This window comes from Rhineura floridana, chromosome 2, assembly GCF_030035675.1.
Source record: "Rhineura floridana isolate rRhiFlo1 chromosome 2, rRhiFlo1.hap2, whole genome shotgun sequence".
Classification (NCBI taxonomy): Eukaryota; Metazoa; Chordata; class Lepidosauria; order Squamata; family Rhineuridae; genus Rhineura; species Rhineura floridana.
Window position 1 is genome coordinate 207,242,677 of NC_084481.1, and position 23,619 is coordinate 207,266,295.

At 40.6% G+C, this 23,619-nt stretch overlaps 2 protein-coding genes across 3 annotated transcripts in view; one reads left to right on the top strand and one right to left on the bottom strand.

Annotated features, from left to right (window-relative positions):
• GON7 (GON7 subunit of KEOPS complex) lies at positions 1-11,330 on the bottom strand. 2 transcript variants are annotated; one of them, XM_061612009.1, is made up of 2 exons: positions 10,569-11,330; positions 1-314 (listed from the first exon to the last, which is right to left on the bottom strand). In XM_061612009.1, the coding sequence occupies exons 1-2, from the start codon at positions 10,780-10,782 to the stop codon at positions 217-219; spliced, it is 312 nt and encodes a 103-aa protein (XP_061467993.1). In that variant the 5' UTR covers positions 10,783-11,330; the 3' UTR covers positions 1-216. The 2 variants fall into 2 exon arrangements, with proteins under 2 accessions (XP_061467993.1, XP_061467994.1); XM_061612010.1 differs by having other exon boundaries at positions 10,596-11,327.
• Positions 10,945-23,619, top strand: part of UBR7 (ubiquitin protein ligase E3 component n-recognin 7) — a 24,023-nt gene continuing 11,348 nt past the window's right edge. The window contains exons 1-5 of the mRNA XM_061612005.1: positions 10,945-11,352; positions 14,842-14,975; positions 15,584-15,644; positions 17,254-17,349; positions 22,822-22,875. Of these exons, the coding sequence (XP_061467989.1) occupies positions 11,164-11,352; positions 14,842-14,975; positions 15,584-15,644; positions 17,254-17,349; positions 22,822-22,875 (534 nt within the window). The 5' untranslated portion in view covers positions 10,945-11,163. The remainder of the gene's footprint in view (positions 11,353-14,841; positions 14,976-15,583; positions 15,645-17,253; positions 17,350-22,821; positions 22,876-23,619) is intronic.

Here is a 23,619-nt window from a genome sequence, read left to right on the forward strand (position 1 = left end):
GCCATCTCATAGACAAGCTATTTTATTTGGTTGTTTCATCATTTCACTTAATATTCACAAATGAACTTCTCTTTTGTTCTTAGTAATAGTAAGCAATAAAAAGGACAGTACTGTATGTTTCTAGTTACCAAATTAGCCCAGGATTTTTCCTGGGGAGAAAAGTGTCTCGGATAAAACTAAAAAAAAAAAAAGTAAAAAAAAAGTGTGTAGTTTTCATCAGGACTGTATTTTTGCCCGTTTTAATGGTGGTCCATCAGAACATGCTTTGGCATTAACATGATTTTCATCATCCTCATCCTGTTCATCTTCATCACCTAAAAAAACCAAAATCAGTCACCTTAGCAGATTTCATACACTTATTCTGCTTGCTTAACATTTCCATTATTTGAGGGTTTTTTTTTTTTTGGTGTAGTCAAATACTTTGTTATTCTTTCTTGGGTAGTATCAAGAATGCTTGGCTTTTAAAATGGTTCTGTGGCAAGGAATTGTTGGGGGAGAACATCTTGCCTGAATTAGGGTCTCTGAGAGCCCATGAGATAGTTCTCATGGCTGAACTCAGTTAATTAAGCTGTAAGCAAGAACACCTGCTTATCAGCTTGAGACTAGTACTTCAAGGCTAATCAGCCTAGGAAGGTTGGCGAGTGTGTAACCGTTAGGCATGAAAGTTCCAGAATATTTCATCGTCAGAAAGCCCCTGATTGGCTAATTCCTGGCTGTTGCTGGGCATTTTCCCATAAGAATAGGACCCAGATCTTAGGGTTTTGTTCCCTAATGTTCTTTGGTGCTGCCTGATGGGGTTCCATCTCCCATCTGCTATCCAGGCTATACATCTCTGGGGAAATGTGGAACCATGATGTTTCTCTGCTGGTTTACCTCTATTGTGAGTATAGATTAGGCTAGACAGCTTTGTTATTTTTATTTGTAATTTGAACTCTCTCTGTGTTTTACCTAGCCCTTGGGTGTTTGGTTTAAGGAACTATTTTGCTGCTATATCTTTTGTACTTGCATTTTATTTTAATAAAGTTACCTCATATTTACCAGTGTATTCATTTCAGGGGGAACTTAGCTCTGAATCCAGTACCTTGGCCAGTTAGCAGTGGACTACCATATATTTGGGTATTTTGCCTAAGGCTCCAAGACATGGAGTGCGTCTTTGGCTCTTGTCTTCTGGGATCTTTGGCAGGTCCTTTTCTGGCACTTTGGGGTTTCCCTTGGTCCAGAGTGGGTGACCAGTTTTAAGGGGTGCTGGCAGTCTACCTACTGTTCAGGATTGTTGTTGGCTTACTCAGCCCTGGTAAGGGAGGCACAGGTTGTGCCTGACCAGAATCAATTGCCCTGTTGGGTTTAAGCAAGCTTGCATGCTGCCACCTTTGATAGGGAGATGTCCTCCAATTCTAGCTAGAGGGAATATCTCTATGCTTGTTTACATGGTGTAACTTCCTAAAGGGTGGGGTTATTTACTTTCTCTTCCTCCTCTTTTGTTAAAGGGATAGATACTTTTGTATATTCCCTATTGAGCTTGAGGGAGTGAGGAGCATACACATGCTTTGTTTCCAAGATGACCATTACCATGGACTTCTATTTTTCTATACAAGCTAGGGCCTATGTTTCCTGAACACATGAAAGCCCGTGAGTAAACCTTCTTTATATTTAAGAAGATTGTTGTTTATTTCCAGGGCTGTGGACTCGGTATGTCAAACCTTCGACTCCGACTCCTCTATTTTTCTACTGTCCGACTCGGCAAATGTATATTAATGTATTAACATTAATACATTAATATTAAAATATTAATTTTATTTTGAAGTCAGAGTCAGTACGTTTCTACTGACTCTGACTCCACCCAAAATTGCTTCCGACTCCAAAGCCCTGTTTTTTTCAATTAACTAGTGTGCATGAGAGGGGAAGGTGTGACTGGTTATTCTCAATTCTGCTGCTCCATATATACTTTGCTAAGAAATAGGACTACAAACAGTTCCTATTTCATTTAAACCAAACAGGTCATGGTGGCCCAGAGTAAGTTGAGAATTAAACCAGATTTTTTGGGATTTTATTTTGTGTATTTCTGATGTGCTTGTTTTCCCTTTTGCTCTGTATCAGACACTAGTTTTAAAAAGAGACTTTTGGCTGCTGTTTTTCTGAGCCAATTTGCAAACCCAAGCTCTTCTTAGACCAGCAAAATAGAATACATTTGCAAGATAATAAAGCCTTTACCAGAAGGATGCCAAAACTGAGTGCTCTTAACTTTGAACAATGGAAGAGCAGGATAAGCATTCCTCTAGAAATAGATGAAGATTTTTCCTGTGTTGAAAAACCAGAGCCACAGGAAGATGCCCAAAAGATAAGGGATTGGGAAAAGAAAAATACCAATACCATTGGTTTTGATTCCCTTCAAGATGATAAGGTGGTTCATGTAAGTGAATGCAGCATAGCTAAGGAAATGCTGGATAGTCTCCAAGCCTCATTTGGCTTTATAAGCTTTAAATCTCAAACCATGCTGATTAAAGAGATGGTGAAGCTGAAACTGGAAACAAAGAAAGACTTTGAAAGGCACAAATTCTTTGATTACTATATTTGGCAAGTTGAAATTAACTGGACCTGAGTTTAATGACCAATAGAAGTTGGGTTTCCTTATGGGCACATTAGGAGAGAAATTTGAACCATTTCTCTTTTAAACAACAAACATGGGATTAAGTTTGAACAAGCCATTTCAAGGCTAAGAGAGGAATGCATTACTCAGAGTTCTTCTACAAGTGGCTCAAATTACCTGGCCAGTGGGAAGGACAAAGGGAAGGCGAAAGCCCCTCCCAAGAACCAATCACAATGCTGTTTTACCTGTGGGAGGTGTGGTCACCTAGCCAAGCACTGTGACTCACCCAAGAGCTTCTCAACCAATGGTAGCTCTTCAATTTCAAACAGAGAGAACACAGATAGCATGTTTTGCATGAGAACAACAAAAGGCCTCAGAGAGCAGGACCCAAAGAAAGCAATTTCCTTTTAGTGCATAAGGGTCTGATGGCAAATAACTATAAGCCAAAATCAAACAATTGGATTCTCAACAGTGGCTGTACAACTCAGTTCATTTAATGAGGCTTTATTTGATGAAATAAACAGAAATATTCAAGGAAAAATTCAAACTGCTAATGGGCAACACATGAAAATTCATGGAGCTGGCAGTGTAGTCCTAAAATGCAAATTACCTAATGAAATCATGCAAAACATAGCAGATCATATTTTGTTTGTACCTGAATTGAGTTGCAACATGCTAAGTGTTTCTGCATTAGAGAAGAATTTGCAATACATTTCCAGGATGGAAAGTGTACAGTAACCAAAGATAATTTTGTTTGTACAAGCTTTTGAAAAATAATGGTGTTTATGAACTGAGTCTTTCAGCTGAACAAGCAAATGCAGCCATAGTGGATAAGGATGAGACCGGCTTGGAGCTGTGGCACCAGTGGTTTTGACATTGTGATCCAAAGGCAATCCTGCAACTACAAAACCAGAACCTTGCAACAGGTATCAAGGTAAACCAAGAGTACCATGACAGCACAAATAGGTGCGCAAACTATATTGAAGAAAAAAGAGTTAGGCCTCATTTCCACCAAGAACAGAAAGGAGAAGCACCAAGGTGCTAGATCTCATACACAGTGACCTCTGTGGACCATTTAATGTACCCTCACTTGGGAAGAATAGATATGTTGTAATTTTTGTGGATTTTTCAAGGTACTGTGTCATTTACCTACTAAAAGAAGAGTGAAACGCATGAGATGCTGAAGAAATATCTTGATGGTGAGCACAAAGTTTGAGAGAAAACCAAAAACTCTACAAACGGACAATGGCGGTGAGTTTATATTGCACCAAACACAGAATGTCCTGGAGGAACAAGGCATTTTGCACAGGAGGACTGTCAGCCATACTCCGGAGCAGAATGGAAGTTCTGAAAGGAAATGTGGATCTCTTCTGGAAATGACTAAATGCATGCTGGCTGACGCTGATCTACCCAGCAGACTGTGGGGTGATGCAATAGTCGCTGCAACGTACATCCAGAACAGATTGCCAACGAAAGGCACCACACAAGCACCATTCCAGTTGTGGCATGGCAGAATTCCAAACCTGGCACATATTTGAGTGTTTGGAAGCATCACTTTTGCTTACATAGCAAAACAAAAGAGGCAGAAACTAGATGCCAGGACAGAACAGACTATTTTAATTTGCTATGCTCCTGGTAGCAAAGGCTACAGAGTTATGAACCTGAGAACTGGTGAAGTCAGCACGAGACACATTGTCTACTTTGATGAACAACACAGAGCTGACAAGAGAGACTGTGCTAGATTTCTCAGAACAGCAAGGATACCACGTCTAATCCCTCACAGATATGCCAGTACCCACATCTGGGACACCACATACATTTGCACAACCTGACCCAAGCCTTGAGCAGAATGAAGAGGCAGAGACTGCAGCAAATGAGGCTGAGACCGGTACAGACACAGATGAGGATGTTGAGATGACTGGGCTGGAAGATGCTACAGAACCAGATCAGATCCCAGAACAGGCTCCTAGATGTTCACTGCGAACTAACAAAGGTGTACCACCTCCATGACTGTCCTACCTCACAAAGTTGCACTACCTAGTGAACCATCAACTTTGGAGGAGATTAAGCAGCTGCAGCAACTGAGACTGCTCAGTGGAGAAAAGCTGCTCAGGAGGAGATGGATGCACTGCACAAAAATAAAACATGGACCCTGACAGAGCTTCCACCAGGCAAGAAAGTCATGGGTGCAGATGGGTATTCAAGGTGAAGCAAGATACAGGAGGAGAAATTGAACGCTACAAAGGAAGACTAGTTGCCAAAGGTTTCCTACAGAAATACAGAGAGGACTATGATGCTATTTTTGCTCCTGTTGTCAAACACAGCTCGGTAAGAATGCTACTAAGTGTGGCAGCCTTCAAACAGATGCACGTCGGACACCTTGATGTGAAGATTGCTTTTCTGCCTGGAGACGTAACAGAGGACTTGTATAGGCAGCAACCCCCAGGCTTCGTGAATCAGAAGCAAGCACATCTTGTTTGTAAACTTAAAAAGGGCTTGTATGGACTCAAACAACCTGCAAGGGCCTGGAATGAGAAACTGGATAAAATGCTCAAGGAGCAAGGCAAGGTAGACCAATGCCTGTACACCAGAAGCAAAGATGGACATTTGACTTATATTTTGATTGATGTTGTTGACTTGATTGTGGCGACTCAACGAGATCAAGACTACACAGAAATTGTACATCATTTAAACAAGGAAGTCGAGATTAAGGAATTAGCCACTGCAACATACTACCTAGGCATTCAGATTTAAAGGGAAAGAGATGGCTCCTACTTTCTCAACCAAAGGCAAAGACTGTTGATCTTTTAGAGACTCTAGAACTCAAACATGCCTATCCTGTAGCAACGCCCATGGCGACAGACCTTCTTAAAGACAATGATGTAGGTGAACTTTTACCAAATAACAACCAGTACAGAACAGCAATAGGAAAGCTTCTGTACTTAACCACCAACACTAGACCTGACATAGCAAGTGCAGTGGGGATTTTATGTAGGAAAACTAGTGCACTCACACAAAAGGACTGGATTGCTGTCAAAAGGGTGACTAGATACTGTTTGGTTTAAATGAAATAGGAACAATATGTAGTCCTATTTCTTAGCAAAGTGTATATATATATATGCAACAGTGGAATGAGAATAACCAGTCCCACCTTCCCTCAGACACACTAGTTAATCAACTAACTTATGAAGACAATCTTGTTAGGTAAAAAAAATAATGTTTACTCGTGACCTTCATATGTTTAAGAAAAACATAGGCTCTAGCTTGGACAGAAAATAATCTGTAGTCTCAGTCCATTTTCAGTCATTGGTGAGGATGCTCCTGGAAGGAGTGTCTGCCTGCTCCCTCTGCTTAATGGAGAATATGCAAAAAGGATCAATATCCCCTAACAAAGGAGGAGGAAGAGAAGGTAAATAACTGTACTCTTTAAGGAAGTTGCATTATGGTAAACAAACATATAGAGATATCCCCAATACTGGTTAGAGGAAACATCTCTCTATCAAAGGGGGCAGCATGCAAGCTTGCTTAAACCCAACAGATACTTGAAAGGGACTATGGACTTTAAGCTGAGATTGCCACCTAATAGTGATCCAAAACTCGTATGTTACACTGATGCAGACTGGGCGGGAGACAGTTCAGACTCCAAATCAACTAGTAGCTTCCTGTTTACGTATGGAGATGGACCTATTTCCTGGGCTAGTCAGAAGCAAGATAGAATAGCATTTTCTTCCACATAATCTGAATACATAGCTGCTGTAGAAGCATGCAAAGATTCCACTTGGCTTAACAGACTGCTAAAACACTTTGGAATGAGTACAAAGGCCAATTCAGACGATGGAAGACAACCAGTTGTATTAGACTTTCTCAGACTGAGAGGATCTCACCACACATTAAGCATATAGGGCAGCCTTTCCCAACCAGTGTGCCTCCAGATGTTGTTGGACCACAACTCCCATCAGCCTCAGCCAGCATTGCCAATGGTCAGGAAAGATGGGAATTGTGGTCCAACAACATCTGGAGGCACACTGGTTGGGAAAGGCTAATATAGGGATTAAGTACCACATCATGCATGGACTGACAGAGAAAGGATTCATCAAGATGAACTACTGTCTAACTACAGTGATGACAGCGGCCATCTTGATGAAACCATTGCCAAGAGACTGTTTCCAGAGACTTCGGGTCAAGATGGGACTCGTGGGTTCTTACATGCCAGCTTGAGGAGGAGTGTTGGGTTTAAGCAAGCTTGCATGCCGCCACCTTTGATAGGGAGATGTCCCCCTCTAGCTAGAATTGGAGGACATCTCTATGCTTATTTACCATGATGTAACTTCCTAAAGGGTGGGGTTATTTACCTTCTCTTCCTCCTTCTTTGTTAAAGGGATATTGATACTTTTGCATATTCTCCATTAAGCTTGAGGGCATGAGAAACATACACATGCTTCTCTTCCAAAATGACCATTACCATGGACTTAGACTTCTATTTTTCTATCCAAGGTAGAGCCTGAACATGTGAAAGGTCTTGAGTAACCTTCTTTATACTTTTTACCTAAGAAGACTGTTGTTTATTTCAATTAACTAGTGTGCATGAGGGGAAGGTGGGACTGGTTATTCTCAATTCCGCTGCTGCATATATACTTTGCTAAGAAATAGACTACAAACGGTTCCTATTTCATTTAAACCAAACATGCCCTGGGCTTGGGAATTGAGTTCTGGTGTGAACTGGCAGCAGTTCATGATAGGTAGAATAAGGGTTTTCAAAGTCAAGAGAGTGGCAAGACAGTAGCAGAAGCCTGTATCTGTGTAAGATGCATATAAGAGTAAAGAAGGTATATGCAAAGTATTCTTATACAACAGGTGGGGGAACTGGTGGTCCTCCAGATGTTGTTGGACTACAACTCCCATCAGCCCCAGCCACCATTGTCAACAGTCAGGAATGATGGGAGTTGTAGTTTTTTTTTTTTTTTTTAACAATATGGAAGATCACAATTCCCCCACTCCTGATTATACAGTAAGGGTATTGGTGGAAATAAAGTGGTAGAATGGACTTTATTGGGGCTCTCTCCTCTGAGCATCTCACTTGTTTTATCAGTTGTCTCATTGAATTGTAGACAGAAAAACCATCTGGTGTTCACATTGTTTATCTAATGCCTTTCCACATAGTTGGCCACAATATTCATATGAAAGGGGATTGTTATCACCTGAAACAGCAATAAAATCTAGTTCTTTTGCTGGCTTTCCACCTAACATTATCATTGTTTATTACATTTATATTCCGCCCTTTGTCCCAGTAGGAGCCCAGGGCGGCAAACAAAAACACTCTAAAACATCATAAACACAGTCATTAAAGTATATTACAACAAAATATCTTTAAAAACATGTTACAAAGCCATTCCAACATGGATGCAGACTGGGCTGAGGTCTCTACTTAAAGGCTTGTTGAAAGAAGGTCTTCAGTAGGTGCTGAAAAGATAACAAAGATGGTGCCTGTCTAATATTTAAGGGGGAAGGCATTCGACATTAAAGGTCTGCTTCCTATATGGTGCAGAATGGACCTCCTGATGGTATCTTCAGGAGGCCCTCACCTGCAGAGTGTAGTGATCGACTGGGTATATAAGGGCCGAGATGATCTTTCAGGTATCCTGGTCCCAAGCTGTATAGGGCTTTGTATACCAAAACAAGAACCTTGAACTTAGCCCAGTAGGTAATGGGCAGCCAGTGCAATTCTTCAGCAGTGGGGTGACATGTTACCTTGCCCCAGTGCTGCATTTTGCACCAACTGCAGCTTCTGGACCAACTTCCAAGGACAGCTCCATATAGCATGTATTACAGTAAACCAGCTTGGAGGTTACCAATCTATATTAGGCTATCCCGGTCCAGAAATGGCTGCAGCTGTCTTACCAGCCAAAGCTGGTAAAAGGCACTCCTAGCCACTGAGGTCACCTGGACCTCTAGTGACAAAGATGGATCTAAAGATGGATCCAGGAGCTCCCCCAGACCACAAACCTGCTCTTTCAGAGGGAGTATGACACCATCCAAAGCAGGAGACTGACCAATTTTCCAAACTTAGGAACCACCAACCCTCACTGTCTGTCTTACTAGGTTTCAGACCCAGTTTATTGGCTGTCATCGAGCCCACCACTGAGTCCAGGCACTGGTCCAGGGCTTGCACAGCCTCTTCCGATTCAGATGTTACAGAGAAGTAGAGCTGGGTGTCATCAACATACTGCTGACACCTCACCCCAAATCTTAAGCGTATGATTTGCAGTTGGAAGCATTAGCTTTTCCTCAACAATATGTGACTTTCCTCTTTTAGCAATACATAGACTAACCATATACAGTAGGGCCCCACTTATACAGCGGGTTAGGGACCAGGCCCCTGCCGTAAAGCGGAAATCGTGGTAAAGTGGAACCCATTGACTATAATGGGTCGTGTCACGCGAAAATGCCGCAAAAGAGGCTTTAAAACGGGGAATTTCCCCTAATTGAAAGCCGCCGCATTAGCAGAACGCCAGAAAACGGAACACTGTAAAGCGGGGCCCTACTGTACATGCTTCCAGTGTCATCTTTTTAACTGAGTCAACATTTTTCTTCTTAACTCATGTAATTTTTTAATGGATTCTACAGGCTTTGTTATGATACCTGGCTGTTTGTTTTCCAAGTGTTGACATACCTTCATGGGCTGCCAACATGCATTAGATAAAACCATGCAGTATAAAACACATTGTCTTGGGCTGATTTCTGTCCTCAGTGTAAATAAGTAATTTTCACATTTCTGATATTTTTAGCTTTAACAAGTCTGGTGACACTTTCACAAACCGTTTTACTACAGCTATTTACAATATCTTCTTTTCCAGTGTGAAGGCACTTCTCCATATTATGAGAATTCATAAAGCTGAAATATCAAAGTGTAGAAATCTATCAAATTTAAATGGGAAGATAAGATTTAAATGGGGAAAAATATTGTTATGCATCATTGAACCTTTTTATTTTGTATTTCTTGTATTTTGTATTTGATAATATCTTCTCAGAGGTGGGGGGAGGCAGAGTTGCAAATACATAAAATCTAGGTAATAAAATACATTCTGAAAATAAATTCTCTAGATTTAAAGCATGGAGGCTTTACACTCTTACATTTATAATAAGAATGCTGCTCAGGAGACAACCACCTCACTTCTCTCATGGGCTCCACTCCACCTGTCTGGGCATGCTCTGCTTAGTGTGGCGCTGTTGTTAGGTCCAACAGGCAAGCACCACCACAGGCAAATTTGGAGGAACAGGCACATACATATACAAACTGGTGCAGGCACATGTGGCTCTTCACGATCTGCCCTCCTCCATCGTTCATGTGCAGCTGCTGCTGTGTCTGCTTTGGAACTAGAAAGCTCTGTGGCTGTGTGCACAACACAGAGAAGGTTGTCAGTGATATTACAAGAAGGCTAGGGATCCTGGGCAGCATGCAGGGCAATGGGAACAGCAGGACTTGGATGGAAATGACTTCATCAGCCTACCTGAAACAGCGGTGCACTATATCAATCCAGACATTCCTGACTGCTCCCAATGTTTTTAAAAAACTAAGCAGAAAAGTACTACAGTCAGAACTGAGGCAATATAAAAGTATTCTGCCTAATCTGCGTTTAAAAACCACTTGCAGACAATTATTTTACATGAAAGAGCACCCAAATATGGTATCCTCCGTTTGCCTCTGAAGTGGTACAGGCGATTCTACTACAACCTCGTTCTGCGGCGAATAGAGGCCAGGCCTGAGAGAGCCTATAAGGAAGGTTGACCAAACACATGGAGGTCCACCAACGGCTGTGACCTAGGGCAGCTAAATGGAGCCTCCTAGTCCAGAGGCAGCATACCTTATGCCGGGGACACACATAAAAGGCGGGAGGTTGTTGGAGATGAACTTTTAGGCCCCACCCAGCCCGCCACTTTCATTGCTCCCATGCGAGGCTGGAATTCATTGCTAACTACGGACCTGTGGAGCCCCTCACACTCTCCTTACTTTCAGGCCCAGGTTGGTCGCCGGCGCCGCTCTCCTGCTGCACCAGAGGGCCAAGGAGCGCGGAGACTTGTTCCCGGAGCTGAGCGAGACCACTGATCAGGCCCCGCAGCTCTCCCTGAGGTTCGCAGCGAACCCGCAAAGGCCGCTTCAGCCCATCCCGGTTGGTCAATTCTGCCCGCAACTCCATCACTCGCTCGCGCAGTTCCCGCGGGAAATAGGCAGCCAATCATTACAGAAAGATCCTGGTAACGACCCTTCTAGCTCTTCCCACTTGGTTCACGCTCCTAACCACCTTTTTTTTACGTATGAAGTAGTATTGTCTTCAATTCCCTCCTTCCTCTTGTGATTGGTCTCCAACGCCCACGTGAGCCCTATTGATGTCGTGCGTCTCCCGCTTCCCCCACCCGCGGCCCTTTTTACGTCTAGATAAACGCCGATCCTCTTTTCCGCTTCCGGCGCGCGCGGGGCGCTCCCTGGTGGCTGTTTAGCGTTTTCCCGCCTTTTCTTCCTCTTCCTTTCTCGTCGTCGTCTATACGGCGGGTGGAAGAAACTGACTGCGTCAGTAAGAATGGACAAAGAGACAGCTACGTCTAGCTCTGGCCTACCTAGCGACGACGTGGGCGGCGAAGAAGGGGAAAGGAGCGCGGAGGAGCCTGTGGTGTCGCTCGCCGAGGTGCTGGCCGAGAACGAAGAGCTCGAGAAGGAGGCGCGCGCCGTGCTGGGCGGCAGCGACCACGAGCGCTGCAGTTACTCTCAGGTGGGGGGGGGTCGCGCGTGGGGGGAGATGGGCGTGGCGCCAGGTGGCGGCAACAGCGGCGGAAGGATGAAGGCTCTCTTCCCTGCTCCCTAGTTTGGGGTGGGGTGGGGGTTAGCTTGAAGGGTAAAGACGGCTGAGGCAAGAATGCCCGCAAGGTCTAGGAATTATTACTACAGGCTATTGGCAACCCACTTCCATCCACCATTACGTTTAAAATTCTAAATGCGTGAAATGTGCATTGGGGGGGGGCGCGAACACCGTTGGGCTGAGGGGGAGGAGGGAAGAGGAATGCTCAGACTCGTGTGGGCTTTCTCATTCATTTCTTTTTTCGTTATTTAAATTATTTGTCACCCGCCCCTTCAACTGCTGAGGATCCATATGATGGCAAAGCAACAGGATAAAACAGGCACAATTCAACAGCAGCCCAACATCTTTGTTGGTTTTAGCTTGCTAACTGGCTGATTTTGAGTTATATTAGTTGACTTGTTAACTGCTTTTGGAAGGGTGGGATATGTCCATTGTAAAATCACCAGAACAGCAATAGAACAGCATAATATAAACGGGGTGGGAAGTAACTGCATTTCCCCCAAACATTCCCAAACTTTCCCCAAACAACATTTTCTAACAGGGCAGCTAGTCTAGGGGATCTTGACATCTTTTACATTCTTTGGTTTATTTCTTGTGGTCCGATCATTATTAGCCAAGCGTTACTGAGAATGGACTGCCTCAATAGCATATTTGGATGTTTGGATCACTTGTTGTTATGTGCCTCCAAGTCAACTATGATTTATGGTGACCCTATGAATCAGCGACCTCCAAGAACATCTGTCATGAACCACCCTGTTCAGATCTTGTAAGTTCAGGTCTGCGGCTTCATTTATGGAATCAATCCATCTCTTGTTTGGCCTTCCTCTTTTTCTACTCCCTTCTGTTTTTCCCAGCATTATTATCTTTTCTAATGAATCATGTCTTCTTATTATGTGTCCAAAGTATGACAACCTCAGTTTCATTATTTTATCTTCTAGTGGTAGTTCTGGTTTAATCTGTTCTAACACCTAATTATTTGTCTTTTTTGCACTCCATGGTATCCGCAAAGTTCTCCTCCGACACCACATTTCAAATGAGTTGATTTTTTCTTATCTGCTTTTTTCCCTGTCCAACTTTCACATCCATACATAGAGATCGGGAATACCATGTTCTGAATGCTCCTGACTTTAGTGTTCAGTGATACATCTTTGCATTTGAGGACCTTTTCTACTTCTCTCACAGCTGCCCTCCCCAGTCCTAGCCTTCTTATGATTTCTTGACTATTGTCTCCATTTTGGTTAATGACTATGCCAAGGCATTGATAATCCTTGACGAGTTCAATGTCTTCATTGTCAACTTTAAAGTTACATGAATCTTCTGTTGTCATTACTTTAGTCTTCTTGACGTCCAGCTGTAGTCCTGCTTTTGTGCTTTCCTCTTTAACTTTCATCAGCATTCAATTCAAATCATTACTGGTTTCTGCTAGTTGTATGGTATCGTCTGCATATCTTAAATTATTAATATTTCTCCCTCCAATTTTCACACCTCCTTCATCTTGGTCCAATCCTGCTTTCCATATGATATGTTCTACGTATAGATTAAATAAATAGGGTGATAAAATACACCCGTCTCACACCCTTTCCCATGGGGAACCAATCGGTTTCTCCATATTCTGTCCTTATAGTAGCCTCTTGTGCAGAGTATAGGTTGCGCATCAGGACAATCAGATGCTGTGGCACCTCCATTTCTTTTAAAGCATTCCATAGTTTTTCCTGATCTACACAATCAAAGACTTTGCTGTAATCTGTAAAGCACAGGGTGATTTTCTTCTGAAATTCCTTGGTCCGTTCCATTATCCAACATATGTTTGCGATATGATCTCTGGTGCCTCTTCCCTTTCTAAATCCAGCATGGACTTCTGGCGTTTCTCGCTCCATATATGGTAAGAGCCTTTGTTGTAGAATCTTGAGCATTACTTTACTTGCATGGAATATTAAGGCAATAGTTTGATAATTACTGCATTCCCTGGGATCTCCTTTCTTTCAAAGTGGGATGTATATGGAACGCTTCCAGTCTGGGCCATTGTTTAGTTTTCCATATTGGCAGATTTTTGTCAAAAAGTGGACAGATTCAGTCTCAGTAGTTTGTAGCAACTCTATTGGTATGCCATCTATTCCTGGTGATTTGTTTCTTCCAAGTATTTTAAGAGCAGCTTTCACCTCACATTCTAAAATTTCTAGTTCATCTTACGGTTCCTTCGTGAATGAATCTGTCATCCTGGCATCTCTTTTATAGAGTTCTTCAGTGATTACTTCCTTCTTCCTTTTATTTTATCTCAGTCAGTCAGTGTGTTCCCCTGTTGATTATTCAACATCCCTACTCTTGGTTTAAATTTCCCTTTCATTTCTCTAATCTTTTGGAACAGGGCTCTTGTTCTACCCTTTTTGTTGTCGTCTTCTATTTCTATACAGTAACTATTGTAATAGTTCTCTTTGTGCCTACGTACTAGTCGCTGTATTGTTGCACTTAGGGTTCTAACTGTGTTTCTGTTTCCTTTTGCCTTTGCTTTCCTTCTCTCTTTAACCATTTTAAGAGTTTCTTCAGTCATCCATTGAGGTCTTTCTCTCTTTTTAACTAGAGGTATTGTCTTTTTGCATTCTTCCCTGATAATGTTTCTGACTTCATTTCATAGTTCTTCTGCTTCTCTATCAACTAAGTTTAAAGCCTCAAACCTGTTCCTTATTTGATCTTTATATGCTTCTGGGATGTTATTTAAATTGTATTTTGGCAAATGAATGGCATGGAATGATCGCTGGAATCCATGAGTTCCTTCTAAATGACTATTGGAAGATATTTAATTTCCAAATTGCTAGTGCCTCCTTTGCCTGGCCTCGTATAGGCAGTGATCATCTTTCAGAATGTTCTTTGATTGTCTGCTGGTACTTCCTATGGCATTTCTGTACTCTTTCTGATAGTAGAACAGCAGGTGGTTATGGGCTGGATGTGGGCCAATAAAATTGAGACTAAATCTTGAAAAGACAGAGGTATGAGTTCTCATCTCCGGGAGGTAAGGAGACATCCTGTTCTGGATGGGGTTGCACTCCCCTGGAAGGAACAGTTCTGCAGCTTGGGGGTACTTCTGGATCAACAGTGTTACTGGAGGCTCAAGTGGCCTCAGTGGCTAGGAGTGCCTTTTTCCAGCTCTGGCTCGTTTGCCAGCTTTGGGGCCCTTTTGGACAGAGATGGGGCCTTTGGGTGTTGTGACCACTTATTCTTGGTTGAATTTGCAATAAGACACAGCTATATATGAATGTGGGAACCATTGTAGAATCTCTTGTGAGAAGGAAAGCTGGATGTGGTTTTTGTACTCAGTTTGTTGCTTTTGCTATTTTGCTAACAGCAAATTTCCAGCATGGTATTATCCCAGGTATCTCCATTTTTATGCTGCTGTTGTCTTTCCAGGGAGCTGTAAAGAGGCAAGCCTTGTATGCCTGCAGTACATGTACACCTCCAGGAGAAGAGCCAGCAGGGATCTGTTTAGCATGTAGTTATGAATGTCATGGCACCCACAAGTTGTTTGAGCTGTATACAAAAAGGTAACATTAGGAAAAAAGAAATAATAACTATAACTGAAATGAATTTATTTCCAGTACTGTTCAACATTAAAGTATCTAAACTAGAATTGACTTGCTATTTTATTGTCATTTTAACTTTGTACACAAGGACATGTCTAATGAATGTTTGGAAACTCAGGATTGTAATAGAGAAAAATGTTGCTGAGGGTGGCCAGACATAGAAAACTATTGCACATGTGAGGTTTAAAAGATAAACTTTTGGCTAGATAAGGGTACTTTGCAAGTTCCATTCTTGTGAATAGAGAAGAGCATGAAGTTTGCATAACTCCAGGCAAATTCCTCTGTTGGTCGGCTGCAGCTGTATGTGTGGCTTGTGAGCCTTCAGTGAGACACAACCAAAATAAATCGTGCCATGGGCTGTTCTCTTGTTCATGACAGTATAATCATCATCAAACTTGTAAACTAGAGCTATGTATGCTTTGATAAAAAGAGGGTTTTTTTTTGTAGGACTGAATAATCAGGAATAGAGGGTTTCATCCAGTGATGAACACAGCTTGCTTGAGAAGTAGCAGATGCTCAGAAAGCTTTTCTTAAAAAACAAAACAGAACTCTGCTTTTTTTCCTTTTAGAAACTTTCGTTGTGATTGTGGAAACAGCAAATTCAAAAATTTGCAATGCAAATTACTTCCAGTAAGTTTAACAATACTATATTTACTTTTTATAGAGAAGTGGCAGCCAAACTACTGTTTATCCTTTGTGAGAACATTTACTTGTAATAATTTTTCTCTTCAATATAGTATTTCAAAGGAAAGATTAAAATAAATTTATTGAAATTTGCAAAGTTATTTATAGCTGTTGGTCCTGATTAGCTTTACGTGCACTTAGTAACTAGTGACCCTTGTGGGTACACATATGCCCATCTACATAAACATGTATCCAGCCAGTTCAGTGAGAATTGGGGGAATGCCACACTGCAAATTTGGAATGACATCCAGATTCCTGTTCACATCTGGATTGGCTGTATGCATGGAAACACTTTTTTTTTTGCTGGATTAGAGAGATGCTATATACACTTGATGTCTGTAAACATGGCATTAACATGCTTTTGATTAACCTGCTAAATTCAAGTAATTGGAGGAATCTAAGTGTGTTTCTTAATTTGGGTCACAGTTTGTTGTATGCAAGGCAAGTGCTGTAATCCAGAGACGGAATCTGAGGTTACATCCATACCATACATTTCAAGCACTCTTCTTTCACTTTAGCAGTCATGGCTTCCCCTCAAGAATCCTGGGAACTGTAGTTTGTTAAGGGGGCTGAGAGTTGTTAGGAGACATTAACAAACTGTAATTCCCAGGATTCCTTGATGGAAACCATGACTGTTAAAGTGGTATAAGAGTGCTTTCAATGTGTCGATGTGACCTCAATTGGGACCATTGTGTTCCCATTAACGTCAGTTGAGAGGCTTTTTTTTTTTTTTTTGGTAATTTGATACTGCCTTTAAGGTAAAACCAATTCTTCCTCTTTCTTTTCTGATTACCTTGTATTTCTTTCACTTCTGGAATCTCAAAATTATATGTATATACAGTGGAAGCTCGCTATAAAGTGTCTCACTGTACTGCACATATGGATATACTGCAGATATAACCATGTCCCCTGAGTAAAAACAGTGCATACACTGTTTTTTTGTTTGTTATACCTCATTTTTTGTCTCCTTGTTCCTGGAGAGTCCTCTGTTTGTTTTCCCTGAATGTTTCTGAGTCTTTGTTCCTCTCAGTGTTCTTTTAAAAAGTCTTTCCTGATGTCCTTCTCCCACCCACCCTTTCTGGGCATCTTTTCTCCCCCCCCCCAAGGGAAGCTTATCTCAAGACTTCTCCAAGTTCATTCATTACTGTCTGTGGAGCTTTATTTGTGTTAATTTGTTTTTACCTTTCTGTTACCCTTTCTGTTTCTCCCTTTCCACTCTGTTCCTTGGCTGGTGGGTTTTTTGCCTCTTTAGGAACCAGTAGTACTCACTGACTTCAACCTTTTCAGTGCAGTTATAACGCGGAAGCCCTATAACGTGTGTGTATCCTTTGTCCCCTGACCCCTGAGTTATAACAAGCTTTCTCTGTATAGAGTTTTTAGAGCTGAAGTGAGACTTGCTGATCTGCATTCAGTATGGCAGGACATCATAGTAAAGTTTAGCTTTCTGGGATGGTTAAAAGTAAGATATATATTATTTAAGGAGACTATTGTTTATGATCACTTCCTTTTCTTTTCATGTTGTGTTTTTAAGAGACATGTCATAATTTATTTCTAGGAAAAGGCAATGATGAATCCAGCAAATAAATATAATGACAACTTCTATGGATTATATTGTGTTTGTAAAAGGCCTTACCCAGATCCTGATGATGAGGTAAGGCACTCATGTCTCATAGTCCTACATGAGATACAAATACTTTTTATAAGGATGCATATAACCTTTTAGTAAATTTACTATGTTTTTGTTACCCTTTTTCAAAATGAGGAGAGGTACATATGCAATTGGAAAAAATAAATATTGCATTGCAGAAGCGCAATGGCTTCTGTGGACTTTTTCGTGAATGTCACTAAGCATATGGTAAGCTGGGAAGTTGGCATTTGTGGATCGAGATAGCTTATTCAGTTGTCCATGGATTGATCACCTCAAGGTTGGATTACTGCAGTGTGCTTTATGTGGGGCTGCCTTTCAGGTTGGTCTGGCTGTGGCTGATGCAGAACATGGTGGCAAGGTTGTTTGAAGAGGCAAGCTACCACCACCAGCATGTTTATAGGATTTGTACTGGTTGCCAATCTGCTGTTGGGCCAAGTTCATGGTTTTGGTACTAAGGCCCTATACTGCTCAGGACCGGGTTACTTGAAAGACTGCCTTATCCTTTATATACCCAGTGAGTCACTGCATTCTGTACGATATTTTCTCAGTAAAGCCTCCAAAATATCAAAAGCCTGCTCCACAGTAACTTGGAACAGGGTTTCTGAAATATGACAGTTGCCTACTATCTGTACTTTCTGGAAACAATTTAAGACATTTTTGTTTTTACAAGTTTTTCTAGCTAGATGAAAAGGTCTCTGCCTTAGATGTTCATTTTGTGTTGTGTCAACAGATATGTGGAAGGTGATTCCCAAATTAATAAACACATAATATATAGTATAGGGGTGATATAGTAGACATTGTATACTTAAATTTTCAAAAAGCTTTTGACAGAAGTACCTCACCAAAGACTAGAGATGTAAAATTTCTGGAAATTTTGAAGCCATGGAAATAAACTGGCTTTTTTCCAGTTTTTTCAGAAAAAACCCCAGAATTTTTTGGAAAATTTGAAAAAATGCAATATTAGCACTTTATTTCAAAGACTACCAGTATGGATCCCAAGGAAATTATGTTATTGGCAGTTGTTGATGGAGGATGGGGGTTACCAGACTTGGCAACTGACATATTTTCTCCAAGGAGATAAAACTGCCATGTGGGTTCAGATTGAGGATAGAGTGATACATGGCCATCCCCTCTCAGTTTTCCCCTTTATTGTGGCTAAATTATACCATCTCCAAAAGGTGGACAGTGTGTTCACAAGAACAATGCTCAAAAGTGTGGAAAGTAAAGAAAAAGTTGGCCCCTCCTGCAGTTCTTCTGTTGATACCAAGTTTAGGGCATCCAGCATTTTAAAATTCCTGTAAGACTTATGGGCTAGACAGTTGGACAAGCATTTTTATTTTAATTAATTAATTAATTTCTATCCTGCCCTTCCTCCCAGAAGGAGCCCAGGGCAGCAGACAAACAAAAGTACAGGCTTGTATGTACTCAGAGACTTTTACAACAGGGGTAGGCCCTTGACTGAACTGGAAGTCAGTGATAAATTGCAACTTATCACATTGCCATAGTTATTATGGAGAAAACATTCTTCTTTTCTGAGTAAGAATGATACCAAACAGATGGCACCATGAGATTTGACCGCTTGGGAACATAATTTGTTAGAGCAGGGCAGATTATAAAGGACAGGTCTCCCAGCTGTGTAAAATTATCATAGATACAGCCACTTCAAATAAGATAAAATCATACTGGGAGAAAGACTTGGACTCTGTTTGAGGAAGAACAATGCCAGTCTTTAGGGATTCAACCTACATTTCAAACCATTTCCACTCAAACTAGGAATCAAAACTTAAGTTTAGTCTAGAGATAGTACATGACCCCCCAGAAACTTTCTCGTATTAATAGTACAATTTATAATCTGTACTGGAGGGGTTGTTGTGGGACGGGATCTTACCTTCATATGTGCTGATCAGGCCATAAGGTGCAGGAGTTTTGACCTTGAGAAACAACAAAACTTCACCAGGACCAGGAGTAAGTCCTACAACTAGCGCTCCTCAACTGATCTACAAATCAAAATAAGAATTTAAAAAATAAAGACCTGATTAGCCACCTGTTAACAGCTGCTAGAGCTGTTATTGCTTGGAACTGAAAGGTCTCAATCTGGAGGTTTGGTATTCCCAAGTTATAGATGGAAAAAAGGAAACTGGTAAGTGACCATAAAAAGAGAGACTTGTTTGTTCCCATTTGGTATGATTTTATTAGATACAAAAGTGAACAACAAAAGCCAAACCTCCTCCTTCACGATATGTTCTTCTGTGCTTATATAAGGAACTCATTCACACCTATGGAAGCAAGAATACAAAACTTTTAGTATAACATGTTTGCAGAGAAAGATTGTCCCTTCACCGTATGGTGCTTTAGTGTGTTATGAGCAAGAAATAGTCACTTCCCCGAAATTTAAGTAGTGACATGGTGGAAACTGATACATTTAGTTTTATTTTTAAAATACGCTTTTTGTCTAGAATGATTTAGCTCACTGAATTGTATGTACCTGGAGTCCTGGGAGGACTATATGATGTTTAATTTTTGTTTTATTATACAGCCACGAGAGTGGCCGTATACTATAGCCAGCGTGGATTTTTCACATTCCGCAATGTTAAATTGAAAATACCCCCCTGTGCCTTCTGATGCGTCCCATAAGCTCATTTCAAAACAAAGCCTTAAAAAACTTACAGTCCTGAACTCAGAAACGCTTGCTAACAACCCTCTCAATTTTCATGGCGATACACAGAACAGTCAGAAAGAATAGAGAGTTCAAAGTTTAAAAATAATGCATTTTATGTATTTTAATAGTGTTTTATACATTTTAATTTACTGTAATGTTATGTTTTATTATGTATTTTATTGTGTATTTTATTAATATTAATATATGTGTGCAATTTTATTGTAGCCGCCCTGAGTGCCCTATTGTAGGGTAGAAGGGCGGGATAGAAATATTTTAAATAAATAAATAAAAAGAGAGAGAAAAACCCCAGAACCCTTTTGGACTTTTTTCTGTCAGAGTTCTCATAATCTGTTTTGCAATTTTAGTGTAGTTTCCTATAGGAAATGATTTTCTTTTGTTTCTCTTTCTGTGAATATGTGAAATACAGCACCAATTTTTTAAAATTTACACTAAAAAACTTTAAAGTTACATAAATCTTCTGTTGTCATTACTTTAGTCTTCTGACGTTCAGCTGTAGTCCTGCTTTTGTGCTTTCCTCTTTAACTTTCATCAGCATTCGTTTCAAATCATTACTGGTTTCTGCTAGTAGTATGGTATCGTCTGCATATCTTAAATTATTGATATTTCTCCCTCCAATTTTCACACCTCCTTCATCTTGGTCCAATCCTGCTTTCTGTTTGATATGTTCTGCATACAGATTAAACAAACAGAGTGATAAAATACACCCCTGTCTCACACCCTTTGTGATTGGGAACCAGTAGGTTTCTCCATATTCTGTCCTTACAGTAGCCTCTTTTCCAGGGTATAGGTTGCGCATCAGGACAATCAGATGCTGTGGCACCCCCATTTTTTAAAAATGTGTTTTTATATTTGTATATTTGTTTTTAAAGTTTTTAAATTGTTGTAAATTGCCCAGAGAGCTTCGGCTATGGGGTGTTATACAAATGTAATTAATAATAATAATAATTATTATTATTATAATTTCTTTAGCAGGCTGAAAACATGCATCCTTGAAGTTGAAGTAGCAACATAGCCTCCAATTTGAAACACAAAAGGCTGTCTTTACCATCATATGACATTGACCAATAAAAAGGCTTTGAAATTAATAAAAATAAATTTGACACAGATTTATAGGATGAATAATGAGGGAAATAAAATTTTCTAGATTAGATTCTCTGTAGAAACATTAGTAACACAGGAAAGAAGCAAAGTAAGAAGAACACCAACAAACATACAAAAATATAATTCTCCATCTTTGGAGATGGCAGGTGCTGCCACCACTCACCATAAACTCAGAAGCACATGTTACCAAATTCTTCCAAGCTGCACAGCAAGTGGACTGGACTGTGAAAGACCAACCTAAATTGTGTTTGCATTTTGACAAATTTGTAGGGCACTACAATATCTCAGAGAGGAGGTCAGCTCTCCTGCTCCCCTGGTGCATTCACTCTAGCTGCCCAATTTCCTTGCTTTTTAAAGTTTGATAGATAGAAATATCTGTGGGCTATAGGTACATTCTTAAACCACAATGTTTTTTCTGTTAGTGAATTTTATTCTACTTTGAATGTATGCAGTCTCTGTTGCTGTTACTGAAATATAAAAATATAATAAAAGGTTTTTTTTAAAAAGAAAAAGCAATTGCAAGGAGCTCCAAAAGGATCTCCCTAAACTGGGTGAATACACATTATAATGACAAACAGGATTTTATGTAAGCAAGTGTAAATTGCTGTGTATCAAGTAGGAACGGGGAATCCTAAATTTAATATAAGTGGTAATGATGCCTGAACTGACAGTGACTGATCAGGAAAGAGATATGGGGTTGTGGTGGATAGCTTGATGAAGATGTCATCCCAGTGTGCAGCAGCTGTGAAAAAGGAAAATTCCATGTTATGGGCCTTTGGGAAAGGGACTGAAAATGAAACTGCTAATATCATAATGGCATTATTCAAAGCTATGGTGTGACTGCACTTGGAATACTGTGTACAGTTCTGGTTGCCCCATCGCAATAAGGATATTGTAGAGCAGGAAAAGGTTCAGAAAAGGGCAAACAAAATTAAAATGGGGCTGAAGCAGCGTGGTGAAAGGGACTTCTTTTAAGGAAAAAAAGTGAGTAATGGAGGCATGATAGAAGTGTATATAATGATGCATGGTGTGGAGAAAGTACATAGGGAGAAGTTTTTCAGGATTCAGGACAGGCAAAAAAAGTTCTTCTGATACTGTGCTAAGACATATTATGTAATTCAATATTACAAGATGTACTGATGGCCATCAACTTGGACAGCTTTGAAAGAGGATTAGACAGATACCTGGAGGATGAGGCTATCAGTGGCTACTAGCCATGATGGCAATGCATCACCTCCAGTATTGGAAGCAGTATGCCTCTGAAAACTAGTTGCTGGGGAGCACAAATCAGAAGAGTGCTTGTTGCATTGTGTCCTGCTTGTGGGCACCCCATTGGGATCTGACCGCTGTGGGAACAAATTCTAGACTAAATGTGCGTTAATCTGATGCAACAGGGCTTTTATGATGTGTTGTTATCTTAACTGCCAGGGAGGTTCACGTGAGAGGAAATGTCCCCTGGGATTATTGGGACCCTGACCATTCAAGGTTTTAAAGTCAAAACCAGCACTTGCAATTGGGCATGGAAATGAATTGGCAGCTGGGACAGATGTTTTAATACAGACAACAGAGAAGAATGCTAGCTCAAGTTTCTCAATAAGCAAGCAACAACAGCATTTTTCACTCATTAAACCATTTTCAAAGGTAGCCTAACAAAGATTTGAAAGGATTTTGTAATACTTTGGCTCTATTTTTAGATTCCAGATGAAATGATCCAGTGCATAGTTTGTGAAGACTGGTTTCATGGAAGGGTAAGTCCATCTAATAAAATCACTTCATTAAACGGAAAGGATTGGAAATGCTACAGTGATAAATATAACCTGTCAGACCAGATTTCTAACTCATACAGGGCTCACAGTCCTGAGCCTCCTTAATTCAAAATAATTGTGTAGATCCCTCAAGCACTACTCTGGAATAATTGAGTTTAGGTTCCAAACCTATACACTTAATTCTGTTTACAACTGGGTAGTTAAATCTCTTGCTTATTGGAACAGCCAATATTTAGATAATTCGAGTTTAGGAATTACACATTCTACTTGGGATGGAAGATTGTAAACTAAAGTTAGTGCTTCACCTGTGCAGAGGTCTTACTCCTGCTCTATGTAATAGGTAAAAGAATAGGGGTGGATAGAAGGAGTGAATCTGAAATAATTTCTGATTTCCAGTTACTGAATTCCTGGATTCCAAATTAAGTCTGTTCCCCCATCCCTTCGGTGTGGAGGGAATTAGGTGATTTTTGTGTCAAAGGTCTGAGTTAAGTTTTGTATTGAAACGAATTCCTGTGCTGAACATGTACTTGGAGACATCCTATTCTTTAATTTATAGTGTGTGCCCGCTCCTCTAAACTATTTTATACCTGGCTCCAGTTGTAATACAAAGGGGTTCTAAAGAGTATGTAAAATAAAGAAAAAAAGAGATGTGTTCCCATGCTTAGCTATGGAGGATCGCTGTGCTCTACTTTTGTTTTTGAATAATTATTTGTAGCTATTATGCAT